The 22,018-nt window shown below is 37.4% G+C and overlaps 1 protein-coding gene across 3 annotated transcripts in view; it reads left to right on the top strand.

Moving 5' to 3' along the window:
- RPS6KA6 (ribosomal protein S6 kinase A6) overlaps window positions 1-22,018 on the top strand; it is a 116,268-nt gene that overhangs the window by 50,658 nt on the left and 43,592 nt on the right. For all 3 annotated transcript variants that reach the window (XM_058658627.1, XM_004592788.2, XM_058658626.1), the window contains exons 4-7: window positions 5,989-6,070; window positions 7,028-7,108; window positions 8,549-8,628; window positions 21,702-21,808. In XM_058658627.1, coding sequence (XP_058514610.1) covers window positions 5,989-6,070; window positions 7,028-7,108; window positions 8,549-8,628; window positions 21,702-21,808 — 350 coding nt within the window. The remainder of the gene's footprint in view (window positions 1-5,988; window positions 6,071-7,027; window positions 7,109-8,548; window positions 8,629-21,701; window positions 21,809-22,018) is intronic.

The raw sequence follows: 22,018 nt of genomic DNA, 5'->3' as shown, positions 1-22,018 counted from the left end.
TGTCTGAAGGAAGCATAACTTTTGTGGCATGGAATATATCTCACATGAGCTATAAAATTTTCAGGACACAGAAAGACGAATTTAGATAAATTATGAGCTGACAATGATTTTGTACAGAGTGTGAAACAGAGAAACTGGAACAACTGTTGATAGATTGGTGGTGGTGGTAGGTGTTTTAAACGTTATCTGTAGAGTAGGCATATGCATTCCGTACACCTTTTATTTTATGAAGTTTGTAAAGGTACAATATTTTAACTTTTTTACTGTATAGCTATTTCATAGTGTTAGATTTGAGAGGACAGAGTTTAAATTACTTTATACTACAAATGTGAATGCTTAAGTATTTTACCTAACTAATGTCTTACCAGGCAAACATTTCAAGATATTAAAATTAATTTTGTCAATTGTTGTATATATTTATCCATATATATTTGCTTATTTGTACCTTTTTCTAGAAAGGATTTATGGCCTTCATAGATTAATATTATACAAATATTAAAGTGCCAAAAATGATATAAACAGAATATTTCAGCAGCAAAGTGTTGGATGAAACCAGACTTGCAATGTTTTTCAAAAATGCATGACATATAGATACATGACATAAATATATACTTCTAGAAGTAGGCCAAAAATGAACACTTCAGGTTTTTTATCAGCTGGTACAAAGAAGCAGATATATTCAAATATATGCTTGTTGACAGTGTCATTAAGGTAGAAACATCAAACAAACTGGAGGAATTAAGGGAATATTTGTACCATATATATCATAATGACTATTTTTGTAATATCTTCATATGAAAATAACAGCATACAAACTAGTTATCATTGTAGTCCTTAAATTTAGGAAACTTTTATGAGTGGACTTTGGGTTAGAAAGGATTTCACTGACATCTTTTTTAGAAGAGTAGAGTTCTGCATATAGTTCATCAACGAAAGAAATGTTAAAGTGATTTTTTGTTGTTGTTTTGTTTTTTTCCTAGGACATGAGCATACTTGCTTGTCGGTATTACATCATTTGTGTAGGCTTTGTGTGGGTGTGACTTGTTATATGCAGAATCTATTCAAAAATTTGGCCAAGGCCGTGAATCAGATAAGTGTAGGAGCCATTCCAAGAAACTTAGACTGCAGAGTCTTAAGTTTTTCTGCAAAGTTTCTTTTGTTAAAATGCAATAAATAATATTTTAGCTCATAAAAGCTTATGGCATTGTAGTGTTTGGACTTCTTCCATCCCCTGTGGAAGCTCCGGTTGGGGGTGGGTGACCTCAGAGTACTCGGCCTCCGAGGGCATCCAATTCCCTGTGGCCTCCTTGGCAGTTGGGATAAAGTCCTTGTTGCTCGTATTAATAGTTTGTGGTGAAGGTCTGGGAGTCTTCATGGTTGGGATCCAGGCTTTCTCCTTACCACCTGCTCCACCCTGGAGTGCTCCCCTGCTCCACGCACATGACCTCCTGTTAAGAGGTTGTCAGGATCGCACCCGATCGGAAAGACAACCAGAAGCCCTGAGTGGTCTGCAGTAACAGAAGAACAATAAACGTCCTTCCGGACCAGGGAGGAGAGCTTTCTCTGGTCCGAGACTGGCTCCACCTCTGGACCCCCCCTCCCTCGCAATGACCATCGGGATCGCTTCGAAAACCCCTCACAGCAAACAAACAATCATACAAACCAAAAAAAAAAAAAAAAAAAAAACCTAAAATAAATAAACAACAGAAAGTAGAACTTGAAATCTGACAGGAAAGAGCTGGCATGGATTGGCTCATGCCTCGCTGGGTGGGTCACAAAGATTAGTTTTACTCCTCACCATGGTGCTGAGGATTTTCCTGCACACTCCCCCCCCCCAAAAAAAAAAAAAAATGTTCTGCACCTAAAATGTTGACATATATCTTGTTAGAGTTACAAGCCAGTCTGGATTATCCTAAAATCTGCCAAGATCAGCAAAATTTTACTTCAACACAACAACTGGCTAAATACTAAGATGAAATGGACACGAAACAGCTGAATGGTGCCTTATGGCCATTTTAAGGTATAGAGCAGCCGGTCCTGTATATGAACTAAATTGAAATGTCAATGAGCTAATCATAGGTTGTGGCTAGGACTTGTTTTCCTTTTTTTTTTTTTTTTTTTTTTTTTTTTTTCTTTTTAATACACTGGTTACTCAAAACCATGTCAATTCCATAACATTGCAAATTGCTGTTGATGTTATATTGGGACTCTTAATTGACTGTGATGATATTCTGCCAGCTCAAACTTCAGACCAGAAAAGGTCTCCCCAAGAAACTGTTCAACCAATCTGGACAATAAGTAGCTGGACTCTATGCTTGGTATATGTTTGCAATGAAAGAATCTTGATTGAATTTGAACTGTAATACTGCATCAAGGTGGAGGAATCCACCGGGGGGAGGGGAGGGGGAGGGAGGGGGGGATTCCCAGAGCCTATGAAACTGTCACATAATGCAAAATAATTAACAATAAAAAAAAAAAAAAAAAAAAGCTTATGGCATTAAATGTCTTTGTAGTGTATTAGACGGGGACTACTAAAAGTCAGTTTAAAAATTTTAAGGATTAAGTGTTGTCATCATGAAAGGTAGGCACACAATTTTGTAACTAAGTGTACAGAGTATAATGCAAATGATCACTAATGCATGGGTGGAAATGTAGCATACAAAACAACTTATTTTAAGATACAATCTTACTGAGTTTAAGACACAATCCCAAACAAAATAATGTGAAAACATGTTTGAAATTGTCAGAGTAGCCTTCCTGATGTACCATATTCCAACTCATTTGCATAAAGCATGTACTTTATTCATGGGTTATTATGAAAGTCTGTACTTTGCTTTTGTGATGACAAACCTATGGGATTTAAAATGAATTTTTGAAAATATTAAATTTTTGTGTAGATAATTGATCAACCACCAAGTGATAGTTTTAAAAATAACTGCTTATATCTTAAAGTTTTTAATTGACCATTTCAATCAACATGTGATCCTCCAGTTCGTTTTAACACATGCTTTCTGCGTATTTCTTAATAGAAAATACAAAGGACCATCTACGAAGAAGTGTATGGATGCAACCCATACTCAGTTCTCTTTTGGTCAGTTTCCTACAGTTGGAGTGGGGGTAGCTATCAGAATAGGAAAGAAGCTTCTTATCAGAATAGAAAGTTTTAGATATAGTAGTTTGAAGTTATGCAGCTACTTTTTAAGTTAATTGTTAGAACAGGATAGAGATTAGTCATGTTTTAGCATGCCAGGAAAGCTCATCCATAGATCCGGAGGAAAAAAAAAAAAGACCACATGACGTGTTCTGGAATGGTAGTTTTTGAGGTGTGATCTCCATCTACTTCGGCATACTCCCTTTTAGGGAGTCCTCAGGTCAAATATGTTTCATAAGAATCCTGAGATATTTTTTGCTTAACTGCTGGCAGTTTAGCACAGTGCAGGTGTATCCAAACAGTATCAGCAGTCACTGCATTGTTTGCTGCCTCACACTTAGAATGTCTTTGATAAGCTATTAAAAATAAACTTGTTTTTAATATTCAAATTCATATAAAACTATGTAGTTTTAAGCCACAATAAAATGATTGTTTCGAGTCAGAAAGCTTGTCTGATTTGTTTTTATTTTTCAGCTAAGCTGAAATAGTCACTCCAGTCGTGGATCACCATCTTTAATTATATTAGTAATGTACAGTTACATAGACTTGGGAACTTGGTAGGTGTTTCGTGAAAAATGAATAAGGTGAATATTACTTCATGAGAAAATGAGAGGTTTAAAGCAAAAAGCTGAACTTTGGAAAATTTATATTTGATAATGAGTATGATGTCTTCTAAATAAATACTTTTCTGATGAGAGAGTTGTGTTTTAATTGAGAAAATCTGCATAGCTAAGAGAATCAGTATTTTTAAGCTCACCAATGTGTTATATATGTTTGATCATGCATAGGAACAAAATCCATTCAAAGTATAGGATAGACCAGCAGATGGTTAATTGTTAAGCTTCCAGGATCTCCATTGTGACATCTGTCAAGTTCTGATGCCATATGAAAAAGTATCGACATTTCTATGAAAAAGCATTATAATACTCCTCCTCCTTCTCAAATCATACCTTGTTAAGTCTGATTTTCTGCTTAACTTTCAACAACAAAACAACTTAATTACAACAGGTTGAATGTAGAGGCAGAGACAAGACTCCAACTGTCTTCTGTTAAGTCAGATACTGGAGATTTGTAAAAAGGTACATCAGTGTCATTCTTTTCATCAAATGTTTTTAATTTTGAAAATATAATTATCTTTATAAAAACATGTTCACAAATAACAAGTTTAATTTTTAAGCAATTACTAAGTTTTCTGTTTTAGGTCTAATATGATGAATACCCATAGATGCAATTCTTCAATCATTTTTAAGATTGTGAAAGATTTCTGAGAGCAGAAAGATTTAGAACTTTCTTGAGAGAGACTGATAAAAGTAGTTCTCCTACTTTTTTGTTATTATCTGGTTACATGATTTTGATTATGAAAAAGTAAACTGCTAGGTAGGTTATCTGCAGTTATTTCACCTTATCAGTAAAATTGAGGGAAAGCTGCCTTGGTATTTAGGGTTATTGCCGTTTGTATGGCTTTGAAGCTCCCCAACCCCCGGCAGTTCAATCTGTTGTTCTAAAACGTGGTAAAAACTCTGTTAAATAATCTATACAGACATGTACATATCTGTTAACAAGTGAAAACTTGTAGGATATAGAGTAAATAGGTATCTCAGGTTGTAGCTTAATCACTATGTATTATATTTATTGCCCCATGAAAATCTAGTTTGAATGTTTATTCTAATTCAGCTCAAAGGGCTTAGTTTTGTGAGTAAAAAGCCAGATTTGACACTGTTAATTTATAAGACATTTATATTCTAATGCTTCCATTCTGAAGGACATTGAGGGTAGGCCACTAATTAAGCCTTGATTAGTGAAAACCCTTGAGCTTTCAGGAATCTACTTTCCAAATATTAATAAAAATGACACTGTGGATGGAAGCCATTGAAGTTCTATGGTAAAGACCCAGAGTATTTCAGGATTCTACATTGGTTGGGGAAATTTACTTGGAGTTCAGACAAGATCTGTGGCAAGTAATTTTTAATTGGTTAATCTTTTCAGTATAGAATTATTTGTGGTGATCTGTGAAATGGATAATTTGGTTCAATCCCAAAACTTCGTCTGCTCTGCAAAGATAGTTTTATATTGCAATAATCAACTAGTTTTTAATATGTGAACTCTTGACTAGTCTATTCCTAATCTGAACTGTTTGTCCTGTTCACTGGCAGAAATCCTCAGAAACCAAGAGTAAGCATTAAAAATTTTTCTGATAGCAGCTTGTCAGAGTAATTTATGTTTGTGTCAAATTTCTTATTTTGGAAAGATTGATGTCATGTGACTTTTAGTTTTTGTAAATTCATTGTATTTTACCAAAGTGTGATCTGCAGTAAATTAGGAGAGAAAAGACATGTGTTCTTCACAAAAAAATATGAGAAGTACTGGTACAAATATTTTTTGGAGATTTTCAATGATGTGCCCTGTCCTCCAATTTACTGATACATAATTATATGGAAGAAATGGAATAAAGGATTTTCAGATAAGCCTTGGAAAAGCAGCTTAAGTTAGTTACAGCTCCCCCTCCTGCAGTTTTATCTGAATAACTTAGTTGCCTAGTTCCTTTTTGAATTTAAAAAGCATTTCAGTAGAGCTTGCTAGGGTTATGGGTGACAGGTTGAGGCAGAGAGCAGTATTACTAATTAAAGAATGAAACAGCTCACTCATAATTGATCCTATAAAGCTGTAATCTACTCACATAGATTCTACATAACTGAGGCCTTATACAAACATTTTAGCTTTTAATAGGTATAGATATAGGTATGATATGCGATGATGTAGGTGTCTGCTTGTGTGTTTGTCTGGAGGAAGAGTGGCTTGATATGTGAATTTTATTCCCTTTTTCATTCCCCTGTTAGGTTTTTCTTGTTAGAAAGAAGACTGGTCCTGATGCTGGGCAGCTCTATGCAATGAAGGTGTTAAAAAAAGCTTCTTTAAAAGGTAGAAAATCAGAAGGTTTATTAAAATAGAATTTGGCAAAAGTTATTTTGGGAAATATGCTGTATATTGATTATATAAGGTAAGTAGATATAGTTTTTCATTGGCATTCGTGGTTGTTAGGTTTTCCTAGCCAGTAAGTGGTATTTCTGGGTTTGATATTGTGTATGCCTTAATTATTTTTAAAAGTTTACATATTTATTAGAAAGGCAGAGTTACAGAGGGAGAGGGAAAAAGAGACTGTGTGCTGGCTTACTCCCCAAATTGCTGTGATGGCCAACGGGTGGGCCAGGCCAAAGCAGGAGGGAGGTGCTTCATCCAGTTATTCACATGTATGATAGAGATCCAAGCACAATGGCCATCTTCTGCTGCTTTCTCAGGCATATTGGCTAGGGATCCAGATCTGAAGTGGAGAAGCTGGGGCATAAATCGTTGCCCAGATGGGATGCTGGCAACTCAGGCATTAGCTCAATATGCTGTGTCACAGTGCAGGTGTCTATGTATGCCTAATTTAATGAGAATGTACCCTGATAAAATCTTAATGCTTGAAAAAACTGACATTTCATATAATTGAAACTGAATTTATAATTGTATTAAGCTGTACTCTTTTCTTTCAAGATCTTTTCCCCTGTTCTGTATGTTACATATGGACAAAACACAGCCATCTTCGTATACTTGTGTATGCTGATTGACTTCTAGGCTGTGGCAAAATACTGCTAAGTTCAGTTTTATTCAGTGAGTTCATTTGGCTGATTAAAGACCAGAACATAATAAATTGGTATTTAATACATATTTATTTTTCATTTTTATTCATGCCTAGATCTAAACTGAACTTGTTGATTTTGTGAGAATTAGTTACTTAATATCATATAAACTATTTTTAGTGATATATTATTCATGATATTTTTACTGCAATTATATATGTGAGTAATATATATTCTATTCTTATGTAATTTTTAGTTCGAGACAGAGTTCGGACAAAGATGGAGAGGGATATACTGGTGGAAGTAAATCATCCATTCATTGTCAAATTGCACTATGGTACGTAATCTTTTTGCTATTGAAAAAATTAACTTTGCCTTTCAGAGGAAATTCTCTTAGTATATTAAACTGTAAAATGTCTTTGTCTTTAGTAACAATACCTAGCTTTTAGTTTTATTTCCTGCATTTATCTAAATTGATTAACTTGCCTAAGGAGACAAGTTAGTATCTTACTTGCCTGACAGTATTTTTGTACTCTGCTAGGCTGTACTCCCAGTGTACTTTCTATAATAATCATATTGATCTTATGTCCTGATTCTGTTTAGGAAGACCACATAGTTGTATTAGTCTGTTTAAACCATTTTTTATACTTAGGTGAAGAGGAATATCTGTAGGAAAGTAAGAAAGAGTTGGTATATTGGAAAGAGCATGAACTTTGACCTCAGACATTTCTGAATCTGTTAACTTAATATATGCAGAAGATTGTGCATGATATGGAGTAAGGCTTCCTTAGGATCTGAAAACACTTTCTACATTCTGTTTTCTGTCTCTGTGTATGTGTGTTTGGGATATGTGTGTATGTATGGAGATATGTGTATGTATATGGAAAGGCCATACAGTATAATGATTCTCTGTATCACTTTCATTTTTCTAGATTTTAAAAAAGTAACAATAATTGATCTTATTTAGTGTAATTTGAATAAGTAGTGTACTAAAATATATATCCAGTTATCTCTATAACACCTGTAAAGAAATCCCTATGCGTTTATACACACCTTGTTACCCTAATGGAATAAGTGTGTTTAAAGACATATTTCAGTCTGCAGTATGTCATTAACCCGTAAATACATGTTGTATGCAGAATAATGAATCGATACTGCAGACCATAGAAGTAGAACGGTCTGTGACCCAAACAAATTTAAAATCAATAGGAAGGATTAGTTTATAATGAATTAATTATATGAATCAAAGTAGAATAATTGGAATAAGGAAAGCATAAGTAAGAAACAGTGAGATCTTAGGAGTAGTAGCAAGTAATTTGGATGGGGAAGGAGTTAAGATTAGTGCAGGGAAGTGTGAAAATCAACAAATCCTGAAATACTTAATAGAGGAGGTGACTCTTTTTTGAGCTTTATAGAATTATGAGATTTTCCAAAGGTGATTTTGAAGTAAAATTCAGAAAACTGTGATAGAACAAAATGCTTCACAAATCAGCCAAGTTTTGGTGGTATGATGTTGCTGTATAAGGCTGACTTACTTGAAAGGTTGGCTGCATCCTGTGTAGGGATTTATTGCTGTTTTAACACTAGGTTAGATACTAGATTAGATGCTGGATTTAATTTTGAGGTAGTTTTACCCAGTAATGGAAGGTATAAGTAAATACTTGATTGTTTATAGTGTTTAATGATAAAATTCTAAACAGATACAGTAATTAAAAAATATGCTAAGCTTTTAAGCCTTTAATATTATTTTGTTACTTACATTCTAATTTCTAATTAGCTTTTCAGACTGAAGGGAAGCTGTATTTAATATTGGATTTTCTCAGGGGAGGAGATGTCTTCACAAGATTATCCAAAGAAGTGAGTATGTTTAAATGTTTGCTCTATTTTACTGGACTAAAGCTAAGAAAATTTTGTTTTTGCTGATTACATTTTTTGCTATAGAAATTCTAAATGATAAGTATTGTTTGTTTCATTGAATGAAATTTAATGTTATAATAAATTAATGGTATTTTCTATCTACTTGTCATTTAAATTAACTCAGTGTGTTTCTCATTATTTTCTTAGACATATTTATAATATGAATAACTGAATTAGGTAGATATGGGCAAGCCTAGGACTTTGGGTACTCAAGCTACTGAAAAGCCTCTGAACAGTGTTTATTTAGCCATTTAAAATATAACTTTATAGAGTTAAAATTGACATACAATAAACTGCATGTATTTCAAAGTGCACAATTAGTAAATTTTTACGTTTGTGTGTAACTGTGACCATGATTATTATCAGGAAAATGACAATATGCATCATACCTAAAAAGTTTTTTCATATTTCTTTGTAATACCTTTTTCTTTTTTAGGTTTTTCTTTTAATTTTTTAATAAAAAATCATTTTAGTTTTGATGATGTTTACATAGTTGAGACGAATGCATGCCCATGTTGACCACTGATTAGGGTGGGGAGGGCTGAGGAATGGGGAAAAGTGGACAACGGCCTCCAATTTCCCTTCTTCTTCCTATATCTGGGGAAGGTGGGGAGAGAAGGGGAGAGGGCTGCTCTCAACAGTCCAACCTCATCAGTATTCAGGAATGGAGGGCGGCCACCTGATGTAGTCCCAGGGTCCCCAGTGTGGAGCATTTTCCAAAGGTATGGCTTAAGTGGTTGTGATAACTCTGTGATGCTGTTGATCTTGTTGCTCCAAGGTTGAGGAAATCATTCCAAGGTCCATTAGCTGACGTAGTCTACCTTCAATTCTCCACTTTCCCACATACTTGCTGTCAAAGCTTGGCCAGGAGAGCTGTCCAGTTTGTTGTGCCCTCCTTATGGTACTAAACATCCTCTGTTGGCATCAGTGAACTGGTTGTCATGTGCCCGATGAGTATCTGGTCATGTGTTCCACTATACAGCCCTCAACTGTGAAGACCCAGTTCTGACACATGCATTCCAGACTACAGATCCTGTGATTTTCACCCATGGTTGGAGTTCTGACTCCATTGATCCAGTTAGGATGTCCCCAAGAATCCTCACCAGAGGTAACCCCAACCTGGCTGCTGTATGTGCCAGCCAATGCAGGGTTGTGCTCAGTCCATTACCCACATCAGCCTACACACACACTGGTGATTGCAGTAGATGGGTCAGTTCTCTCTCCAGCCCCATCTGATATGCAAACCAATGGATTCTGTGGCCCAGCCTAACCTACCCACCACATACTCAGCCCTCACGCACACCAATAAGAACTGCAGTGTAGTCAAAGTGAACCCCATTATTACCTACCAGGTCCATTCCCAACCCTGGTTGCTGTGTATGCTGATATATGCAATAGACTGGTCCAGTCAGTCCCACATTGCATTTAGTTCTTCATACACATCAATGAGAGCTGCAGGCTACCTCAACCTAATGGACCCCACTATCCTGTCCACACTTATACTAGGCCTGCCCCTAGCCCTGGTTCTCATGCTCACCATTGGGACTTGTAGCCCATCATAGGGGTGCCCACAATTTCCCCTACTACGTCCACTCCCAGCCCCAGATCTTGCACTTTTAAAAGATTTATTTATTTTTATTACAAAGCCAGATATACAGAGAGGAGGAGAAACAGAGAGGAAGATCTTCCGTCCGATGATTTACTCCTCAAATGAGCGCAACGGCTGGTTCTGTGCCGATCCGAAGCCAGGAGCCAGGAACTTCCTCCAGGTCTCCCACGCGGGTGTAGGGTGCCAAAGGATTGAGCCGTCCTCGACTGCTTTCCCAGGCTACAAGCAGGGAGCTGGATGGGAAATGAAGCTACTGGGATTAGAACCGGCGCCCATATGGGATCCCAGAGCATTCAAGGCGAGGACTTTAGCCGCTAGGCCACGCCGCTGGCCCCAGATCTTGCACTTTTCAGGTGGTTCTACAGTCTGGCCTGACAGAACTTGCCCCCATTCCAGCATTTGCTTGCTGATGCTATGGCAAAGCTAAATGACTACTATTAGTCTGGCTAATGCCTGCACTATGATTGTTTAGCCCAGCCTGGCTCTACCCCTAACCCAGCTCACATGCTGGCCAATGTGCCCAGCCTGGTCGTTCCCGAGTTCTAGCTCTCACACTTTCCAATGGGAGCAGTAGCCCAGCAGAGGAGACCTTGCAGCTTCCCTACTGGGTTCGTCGCCCACCCCAAACAGGCTTGCTCCCAGCCACAGACTGTGAATCCAGGCAGTTGTTCTGAGCCAGCCTGGCATAGTACATCACACAGATTGGCCTTTGCCATCTGATGCTGTAGCCTGACCTAGCCTGGCCCATCCCTAGTCTGAACTCTAGCTGGTGGGTGCTGCAGCCTAGCCCTGCCCAGCCTGCCCCCATCCTTGGCTTTCATGGAAACTGGTGGGTGTGATGGCCTGTGCTGGCCTGACATGGCTACACCCCATCGTGGCTCCCATACATGCCAGTGTACTGTGGTTTGGCTGGCTTGGCTCTGCCCAGTTTGCCACCACCCCTCCCCTGCCAAGCCAGCACACATATCTGCCAACAAGTGAAGTAACCCTGCCCAACCTGACCAACACCCAGCCCTGATTCACTTGCTCACCAGTGGGAGCAAATGCCCACTAGGGAAATTCCCCAAATTCCCCCACCAGGGCCACTCCCAGACCCAGATCTCACACATACCAGTGGGTGCTGGGCTTTTATCCAGCACAGGTGGATGTTGTGGCCTGGCCTGCCCCACATGCTATTCTTGGGTGCACCTGTGGGTGCTACAGCCTGGGCCAGCCTGGCCTGTTCCCAACCCCAGTACTGGTGAGTTTTTGTGAGTTCCATGATCATGCCCAGCTCAGCCTGTCACCAGCCAAACCCTCAAGCAAACCAGCTGGAATGGCAGTGCCACAGGGATGAGACCGGAATCTGCTTCCAGACCCAGTTCTTCCATGAGCTGGTTAGTGTCATGACCCAACCTAACATGTTCCACACTGTGCCGCATCAGTCACTTGCAGGTACTGTGGTTGAGCCCTGCCAGGCAGGCCCCCCAGCTATGACTTTTATGTGTACAGGTCTCACACATGGGTGGATATATTGGTTTGGCCCAAAAGATCCTCTGGTTTCTCTTCTCTAAACCACCCAATCTCAGCCGCCTCATTTACGTGCAGTTATAATAATTTGGTTGGTGAATCTCCCCAGAAGTCATTCCTCACCTAACATTGTCCCACAGCCCTTCCTCCTACACATCCCCCAAAGCCTGGTCCTCTGGCAGCATGCTGTGTAAGTTTGGGGCCCTGACTGCCTTCCCAGGGCCCATGCACTCATGCATGCGTCCCCAGACGCTTTCTGCTGCTGTGCTGGTGTCTGCCCCACACAGAGCATTTTAAAAACCAAACCAAACCAAAACAAACAAAAAAAGACAAAAATAGAACCAGCTACTATACTGGTAAACTGACGTATTTAATACAAATTTTGCATTAACCAGACCCAGGATGCTCGCCCTCTGTTAGCTGCTTTTCTCCCAGCAGTGTAACACTCGCCTAGGTGCAGTGCAACCTAGGCAGGTGCCTGAAGCTGAGCTCTAGTGCCATTTTCTATGGTAACTGCACTGAATCTGCTTGCTGTTGCTGTCTGCTTTGCATTTTGTAGTTTATATATAAAACAATGTTTTGTTTTTTTGCATAGGTTTTTAATTCTGCATAATTATTTTGAGGTTCATTCATTATGTTTTATTTATCAGTAATTCATTCATTTTTATTACTTTGTAGTATTACCATTTGTACGATTATACCATGGTTTGTTATTGATTGACCTGTTGATAGATGTTTGAATGGTTGCAGTTTTTGAATATTACCAATAAAGCTGTTGTACAGATTCGTGTTCAAGTAGATAAGGATTTTTAATTCTCTTGTGCAAGTACCGAGGAGAGTAATGACTGTTTATAAAATTAAGTCTTTTACTTTTAGATACTGCTAATCTGTTTTTCATAGTGATTATATAAATGTTAAATTCCCACTAAAAGCAGTGATAGTTTCAGTTACTCCACACACTTAGCAACACTTGGTATGATTAGCCTTTTGCAACATTGGAATATCAGGTGTGCAATGGTAGCTTATTGGTTTTGAATTGTATCACACCAGAGATTAATGATGTTGAGTGTTTTTATGTACTTATTTGTTATCTGCCTTCTATGGTAAACTGTTTAAATCTTTTGTCCACCTTTATTGGATTGTTTTCTTTCTGAGCTTTGAGAGTTGTTCATATTTTGACCATTGCTCCTTGATCATATATGTAATTTTTGGGTATTTTCTTTGATCTAGGTTTGTATTTTCATTTTCTTAACATTGTCTTTTGAACAATTGAGGTTCTGCATTTTGATGCACTGTGATTATTAGTTTTTCTTGTATATAGTAATTGTGACTTAAGGTTCTTATTTCAGAAATATTTGCCTAATTCCAGGTAAAGATTTTCTCTTGTGTATTCTAGAGATTTAGTGATTTAAGTTTTATATTTAGTTTTCCGATCCATTTTGTGTTAATTTCAGTATGTGATTCTTGATATATATCAGAGGTCATTTTCTTTGCATATTTAGATGCAGTTGCTCTAATATCATCATTGGGAAAAAACTGTCCTTTCTTTCCGGAATAACTTCGTATTTTTATTGAAAATCAACTGCCTCAATATTGGAAGATCTGTTTCTGGAGATTCTGTTCACTGATTATTTGTCTGAAAGTTTTTCTACCTGAAAGTTGTTTTAAGCTCTTTGGGGCCCTATGCATTTGTATATTAATTTTTAAATCAGAGTTTCATTTTCTAGAGAAAGATTGCTTGGATTTTTATTGGGATCACATTTAATCTGTGGGTTTATTTGTGCATAACTGACATCTTAACAACACTAAGGCTTTCAATCCATTTATGATTGTTATGTCTTGTTTTCAGTGTGTAGATTCTGTGCATCTTTTGTCAGCTTTATCTTTAAGTAATTCATGTTTTTTAATGCTTTTATAAATAGAATGGCTTTCATAATGTGAATTTCAAATTGGAGAGAAAAGTGTTAATATATAGAACTGTGTCTCATTCTAGGTAAATTTACTTTCTACTTCTCATACATTTTGTTTAGATTTTGAAGTTTTTTAAATTTGTGAATAAGGAGTTTTACTTCTTTGCCATATGGACATTTTTATTTCTTTTTTCTCACTAACTAGAACATGCAGTCCATTATTGAATAGAATTGGTAGGAGTAGACATGCTTGCCTTGTGTGATTATTGATTTTCTTATTTTTAAGTTTTGGTCTCATCTTTTTTTACCTCAACTTTTTTTTAAATTTTATTTTTATTTCTGGTGTTCACAGCTTTAATACTTTGCTGTGTGATTTAAGTAGTTTTATAGGGTTTATGGTATCAATACTTGAAATCAGGTGGCTGAATTTGATAAGTAGCTTTTCTTTGTAAGTAAATCTTTATTAAAACCTAGTCATAACCTTTTGCTTAAATTTTGTCTATGAATTTTATTTGTGCTTCAGTAGAAGCATAGTTACATGATCATTTATTGGGTAATGAATATTATTACTTTTCTTGAATGCTTGATACTTTTTTCTTACAACTAATATTTAGTATAATTTTTAGTTTTATTCTGGGATATAATTCATTTGTTAGTAAACATTCTGATCACTTTGGATCTTTTTTTATCTTGTATGTAAAAGAAAACATACAAGAAAGGGTTAACTTTGCCTCAGTATTGAAAGGTGACACTTATTGATGCTCAACATACTTTGAATTATGAGATTTTTCATTTTCATAGACCATTGTGAGCTGGTGCTATCATGATCATTTGCGAGCTTAGTAGATACTTTTTTTTTTACCCCTTTAGCATTTTTTTAATAAGGCTAAAGATCCATAACTGGAAATTTTTTATGGGATGATAGATATTGTGAATTTTACCATATTAGGTGATGAATTTTGTTATGTATCTGTAAATATTGTTGAGCTTTGCTCTGGGATGTGGAATAAGGTTGATCTTTTCAGTTCTTATCTTGCAGGTATGGTTGCTTGGGCTAGAAAAACATTTAGTGGTCAGTTTTGTTCTGCTACTGAATCAAACATTTTAATTATTCTATTTAAAGTCTGTGTCTTAGATTTTCTGCTTACACTAGAGGTAACAACTATTTTGTGTCCAATTGTGAGTTCTATGGATTGATTCCTATGAGCCTTGGTTTTTCTTTCATGGTTCAGATTAGTGTCCTCATTCACATGTGCTCAATATTTCCATGATGGTTTTACCTCTAGAATTCTCTCTGGACAATTCTGTCTTCTCCAATAATATAGCCTTTGAATTCTGTCTTCCTTGTCCCAGAGTTTTGGCTTCCATTCATCAACTCAGGCAGTTTTCTTTCCAGCCTTCCCTGTATTACCACTTGGATCATTCTGTCCAGGTAGTAATCTCCCATCCAAGTACTAACCAGGGCCTCCCTGCTTAGCTTCCAAGATCAGACGAGATTTGGCGCGTTCAGGGTGGTATGGCCGTAGATATGTCCAGGTAGTAATCTAAGGCAGTAGTAAAACATGGCATTTTTGCTCCTCATTTATTTTTTTTTTCTTTTTGGAAAAGTGAAATTAAAGTACAAATTTATTTTCGTGCAAAAAATGAAATCTACACATGGTTTTTCATAATGTGCATTTCTGTGCACTTTTTTCTTTTCTATTTTGCTTTCCATTTATTGTCTGGATTTTGTCCTGTGCTTTAGATGTTTCAGGCAGAAGATAATATTTTATTCTTTTATATTTCATTTTGTCTTGAAGTGGTAGTCTAGGAGTAGCAATTTAACTGGATAAAAGTGGTTCAAAATTTCACTTTCAGAATGTACATTGTTTTGTGTATAAGAGCTACTGTTGATTCCAAGAGCTTTGGAACTTACGGTGGAAAGTGAAACAGTGTATTTGTGGGATGCTAGCCAGTGCTTAAGTGGCTAGGTCTCTGGGTTATATCTGTCCACCTCCAGTGCAGAACATGCCATGCATGAGCATCAAGTGTGTTTTTCACAATAGAACAGAATTCAGTATATGGTAGGATCTGTCTAGGATCTTTTTTCTAAGGAATATCTTCAGAAGACCTTGTTAAAAAGTAGTCCCAGGGCAAAGAGGGACAACAGTATAACAATGCTGCAGTATTCATGACTTTTTTTGTGTTAGATTGTACAGGTGTCATGAATATGTCTGCAAAATTGTTGTAGTCATTTCTAATGTTCTTTTACAGACCTCCATACTTGATGTGGGACTATCTATACTCATATTAGCACAGAGAGGCAGTCAATAAGTTTTGATACCTAAGTCTTTTGTAGTAGGTAAGAGCAAATAATAATTCAGTATATTCACTGAACAGAAATGATGCTTCACTAGGTAGCTTATGAATAAGTAGTTTGTTGGTTATACTTCATGTTTATGTCCAAAAAATTGTTAAATAATTTAGAATAAAGACTTATTTCTTAGATTAAAGAAATTTTTATTTTTATGCTTTTTATTTTGATTTTTATGGTATAATTCCATAGGGTCAGGGATTTCCCCCCTTCAAATTCTCACCCTCGACTGATTTGCCCCAAATTATTACAATAGTGTAGTCCTTCATTAAAAACCTTTTAAACGTACATTTTTATATGTGTTGAAGAATTTTATGATAATATGTCATTTATTTTATAAGGTACTTCCCCAAATTTCTACATCTACACTGTGTGGACACAGGTGCATACAGAGACACACGCAAATATATAAACACATGAAACAGTTAAACTGTGCCCTAATTTGCGATTATCAAAAAAATAGAGAAGGGTTGGATAGCTGGTACCAAAGCATAGTGAGAAACACATAACAACTTTCAGTGTGCCATAGAACTACAATTGACAATAATTGATTATAGACTGTATAATAATCTGGAAAAAACAAAGTGATAGGTTCCGAACACAAACAAAAGTTGAAGAAAATGAAAGGCTCATTACCTGGCTTGATTTGTTTATGCTGTATATGTGTGTTAAAATATTATGTTGTACCAATGCAGTGTACAAATATGCCATATAAAATATTTTAAAAGAACATATACTATGAGTGGTTGATTATTTTAAAACTGTCCAGTCTTCTGAAGTTAATTTATTGGCTTAAGCAAAGCTCCAAACAAAGCCCCATGAAAATTTTATCTGTAGAAATAAACAAATGAAAGATGAAATTTAAAAGTAACAAACGTTTCCTTTCTTTCTTAAAACTTTTCTTTCATTTGTTAAAATTTTGCCAATTTTTAAATTTTATTTTTTATTTTTGATGATGTTTACGTAGTTGACCAGGGTGGGAAGGGTTGAGGACTAGGGAAAGTGGGTGAGACCATTGTTTCCAAATTTTCCTTTCTTCCTCCTGTGTCTCAGGGCAGTGTGTGGGAGGGAACCTCCGCAGCCTCCCAACTGCCACAATACCTGGGGATGTAAAATGACCATCTGATATCATCCCTGAGTCCCTGATGTGGAGCATGCCCTAAGAGTTCTGCTTAGGGCATGATAGTTCTGAAATGCTTTCAGTCTCACTGACTCAAGCATGAGGAAATCTTCCCAAGATCCACTGGCTGACACAGTCGACCCCAGAGTCTCCGTTTGCCCAGGTATTTGCTGTCAGCACTTGGCTGGGGTAGTTGAGCTGGAACCAGAATCAGATTGTACTGGGCCAGGCTATAGCACCCACTGGCAAATGCCGAAATGAAGCACGCCGTGCAACACTGGGCTGGAGTACCCTCCAGCACACATGAAACCCGGGGTGGGCGGTGTGAGCCCAGTAGGGGTGCTGCAGGGCACTCTCCTGCTGGGCAAATGCTCCCATTGGTGAGACTGAGTACTGGAACTGGGGACAGAACAGGCCGGGCAGGGCTACAACACCTGTTGATCTGCATGTGAACTGGATTAGGGGCTGGGCTAACCATGGATATGGCAAGGCAAATGCTTTCATAACCTGCTGATGGGAGTGAAAATTGTTATACCCATTTTGAAAAATAATATTGTCTGTGTATATCAGGAATCTTGTACTATTTATGTTCCTTGACCCAGTATCTCCTGTTTTATTTCTTAGGAATCTATTTTTTTTTAAAGATTTATTATTATTACAAAGTCAGATATACAGAGAGGAGAAGAGACAGAGAGGAAGATCTTCCGTCCGATGTTTCACTCCCCAAGTGAGCTGCAACGGGCCGGTGCGCGCCGATCTGATGCTGGGTACCAGGAACCTCTTCCAGGTCTCCCACGCGGGTGCAGGATCCCAGTGCATTGGGCCGTCCTCAACTGCTTTCCCAGGCCACAAGCAGGGAGGTGGATGGGAAGTGGAGCTGCCGGGATTAGAACCGGCGCCCATATGGGATCCTGGTGCGTTCAAGGCGAGGACTTTAGCCGCTAGGCCACGGCGCCGGGCACAGGAATCTATTTTTAAGAAATATTAATATATTCATATTATGGTGTTTTTAAAGTAGTAAAAACCCTAGAAATTACCTGATTCTAAACTGGCAACATTTAGGAAAATCATAATTATTTGTAATGATTGATAAGGTGTTTATTGGAAACTATGTTTTAAAGATATGGTGGAGTGCTTATAATATTATGTGGTGACAGTAGAGGTCATTAACTAGTATTTTTAGTATGATTACAAATGTGTTAAAGCATGCATCACATAGTCACTTGCATATATGTCGAAATGATTTGAAGAACAGGTAAGAAAAAACTACGAATCCTTATTTCCGGTACTGAGTTATGGATGATTTTATCAGTCTCAAAGTTCAAGAATAACAATTCTTAGTAACAGTTCTCTGTTACTTGTGTTATTATTATTTCTCTGCATATATATGTGCATTTGAGAGGCAGAGGGACACAAACACATAGAAAGAAAAAGAGAGCCAGATGGAGTTCCCATCCACGATATATCCCCTAGATGCTTACAACGGCCAGAGCTAGGCTGCATTCAGTACCATTATATCATTGCAGGTAGCTAGTATTCAATTTCTTGAGCCATCATACTGCTTCCCAGGGTCTGAATTTGTAAGAAGCTGGAATCAATCTGGAGCTATTTATGAAACCCAGGAATTCTCTTCAGGGATGTGGACATCTTGACTATTCTCTTGTAGATCAAATGTCTGCCCCCCAAAAGTTATTTTTAGACAAGTATTCCTGAGTTCAAGTCTTTCTTTCCTCCTTACTAGTTGCATTGTTCTGGGCAGGCTATTTAATGACTCCATGTCTTTGCATGTGTAAGTTGTACATAATACCTACCTCATAAAGTTATTTGAAGATTATAATATTCTATGTACATTGCTTGGTACATAGTTAATTGATTCTAGAACATAAGCGGTACTGAGGGAATTTCTTTTTTTTAATACTTCTTTAATTTGAAAAATTCAATTCCAGAGAGAGGGTGAGACAAAGAGCTCTCTTCCATCCACTGGTGGCTGTAATGCGTAGTCTGAAGCCAGGAGTTAGGAGCTTCATCTGAGTCTTCCACAAGGGTGACATGGGCTGAAGTATTTGAGCCATCCTCTGCCACCTGTGCAGACATGTTTAGTAGAGAACGGAGATGTTGATGGTGTTGCAGTAGGTGGCTTAACGTGCTGTGTCACATTGCAGGCCCTGTAACTGAGTCTCGTATTTGCATCTATCATGAGAATTTCCATGAAGATAACTTAATAACAAGCTGATAGGTTTGCCATACACTAGGAAATGCACCATTTGTATTCCAGTTTAGAGTTTAGATGATTTTTATTTAGTGCTGCAAAAGATTATTGATTTATTTGATAGGTAAACACACATGCATACACGGTTCTATCCAATTGCTAGATCTGGACCAGGCCAAAAATTGGGACCCTGGAACTAATGTTAAGTTTTTATTGTGGGTTGTAGGGAACCATGTACTCTCAGAGTATGCATTAGCAGAAAGCTGGAAGCGGGATTAGAGCTGGGACTCAAGTGCACACACTTCCACTTAAGATTGCAGACATCCCAAGTAGCATTTTAATGACTACACAAAATGCTTGCCTAAATAAATTTTTCTCATTTGTTAGATTTTGGTGAAGATTTTGATTATCCTTACCAGATACTACATGAGTAAAATATATTTTTATTGCTAGTGAAATGAAATTGTCAGATGAAAATAGTGTTTGTATACTGTTCCACTGCAGCATTCAAATTAGTAACCCTAAAAGTAAGATGATAATCTTTATTATTTTTTTTAAAGATTTATTTTATTTTCATTACAAAGTCAGATATACTGAGAGGAGGAGAGACAGAGAGGAAGGGGAGCTGCCGGGATTAGAACCAGCAGCCATATGGGATCAAGGTGAGGACCTTAGCCACTAGGCCACACTGCCAAGCCCAGATGATAATCTTAAAAATATTTATTTATTTGTTTTTATTGGAAAGTTAGTTTTACAGAGAGGAGAGACAGAGAAAAAGATCTTCCATCTGCTGGTTCACTCCCCAAGTGGCTGCAGTGGACAGAGCTGAGCCGATCTGAAGCCAGGAGCCTCATCCATTTCTCTGATGCAGGTGCAGGGTTCCAAGGCTTTGGGCTGTCCTAGACTGACTGCTTTCCCAGGGCACAAGAAAGGAGCTGGTTGGGAAGCAAAGCAGCTGGGACACAAACTGGTACCCATAAGGAATCCTGGCACAATTAAGGCCTTTAGCCACTAGGCTGCCATGTCAGGCACATAATCTTTGTTTTTTGAATGATCACCTTTTTTTTTTTTATAGAGAAGAGAGACACTGAGGGAATATCTTCTTTCCACTGTTGCACTCATCAAAATGGCTGTAATGGCCAGAGCTGAGCTGATTGCAAGCCAGGAGTCAGGTGCAGGGGACCCTGGTCCATTCTTTTGCTTTCCCGGGCTATAAGCAGGGAGCTGGATGCAACGTGGAGTAGCCAGGACATGAACTTGCGCCCATAAGGGATGCTAGACCTTGTAGGTGCAGGATTAGCCTGTCATTGAACCATAGCACTGGCCCCACTATTGATCACTTATAAAAGTACATGGCAAGGGAGTGGAGACACTGGGGAGTGGTGATGCAGTGGCTCAGTGGCTAAATCTTTGTCTTGCATGCACCAGCATCTCATATGGGTAGCAGTTTGTATCCTAATATCTCCACTCCCCATTCAGCTCCCTGCTTGTGGTCTGGGAAAGCAGTAGAGGATTGCCCAAAGCCTTTAGACCCTGTACCTGCGTGGGAGACCTGGAAGATGCACCCGACTCTTGGGTTGGGATGGGCTCAGCTCCGGCCATTGTGGCCACTTGGGGAGTGAGCCAGCAGATGAAAGATCTTTCTGTTTCTCCTATCTATAAATCTACCTTTCCAATGAAAATTAATAAATCTTACATAAAAAAGAAAAACTGAGAAATACTGTGCCGTTATTCTCATTTTACAAATGGAAGAGACCTGAAGCTAAAGTAGATTGGAGATGAGTTTATAAATTATGTGTAATAAAAACATTACTAATTAAACACCTGTGATGCTATATTAGAAGATTTGAATTAGCAGAGCTGTTAAAAGTCAAATTCCTGAGACTTGAAGGATGGAAGCAGTGGTATTAACATTGCTGAAACAAGGTACCCGTATATTTGAAATACTTTGTTAGGGCATTATTCTTTTAAATCAGAGTGTTGACATTAATAAGTGATATTAGGAAACCAAGTCATTTTAAAAAGGTAAATCTTGTGTTATTACTATTCAATCAATGCAAGAACTTTTAAAAAACATAGTATGCTTAGGAAAATTTATATGAAAGTTGTCATTTTGAAGAGAAAGATTCCTAAAGAAATTAATTTCATATGTCTGGAAATCTTTAATCTGTGTCATTCTATGAATTATGCCAGTGATATGAAAGTTGGCTGTGCTTATTTTCTTTGTCTATCAGCTTTTAAAGAATTATTTTTTAAAGAATCAATATTAGAAAAATTAAATGGTAAATTGTTTTTTTCCCTAGGTTTTGTTTACAGAGGAAGATGTGAAATTCTACCTTGCTGAATTGGCCCTCGCTTTGGATCATCTGCATCAATTAGGGATTGTATATAGAGACCTGAAACCAGAAAAGTAAAGCTTTATTTCTATGTATCTCTGTATATCTCTAGAGCTGTGTTTTGGTATACTTCATGTAGTTATGTGAAACCTATTTGTAAAATGTAAACTTTATAACTAAGGCACTAAATTATTTTTAAAATTAATCTGAAAATTTTCTGATATATGAAAGTACTAGTTTTGTGTTGATGACATTTATGTAAATATATAAAACATTTCATTTCA

The sequence above is a fragment of the Ochotona princeps genome, chromosome X (genome assembly GCF_030435755.1).
Source record: "Ochotona princeps isolate mOchPri1 chromosome X, mOchPri1.hap1, whole genome shotgun sequence".
In the NCBI taxonomy this organism is placed as follows: domain Eukaryota; kingdom Metazoa; phylum Chordata; class Mammalia; order Lagomorpha; family Ochotonidae; genus Ochotona; species Ochotona princeps.
This window is presented reverse-complemented; position numbering and strand designations above follow the sequence as displayed.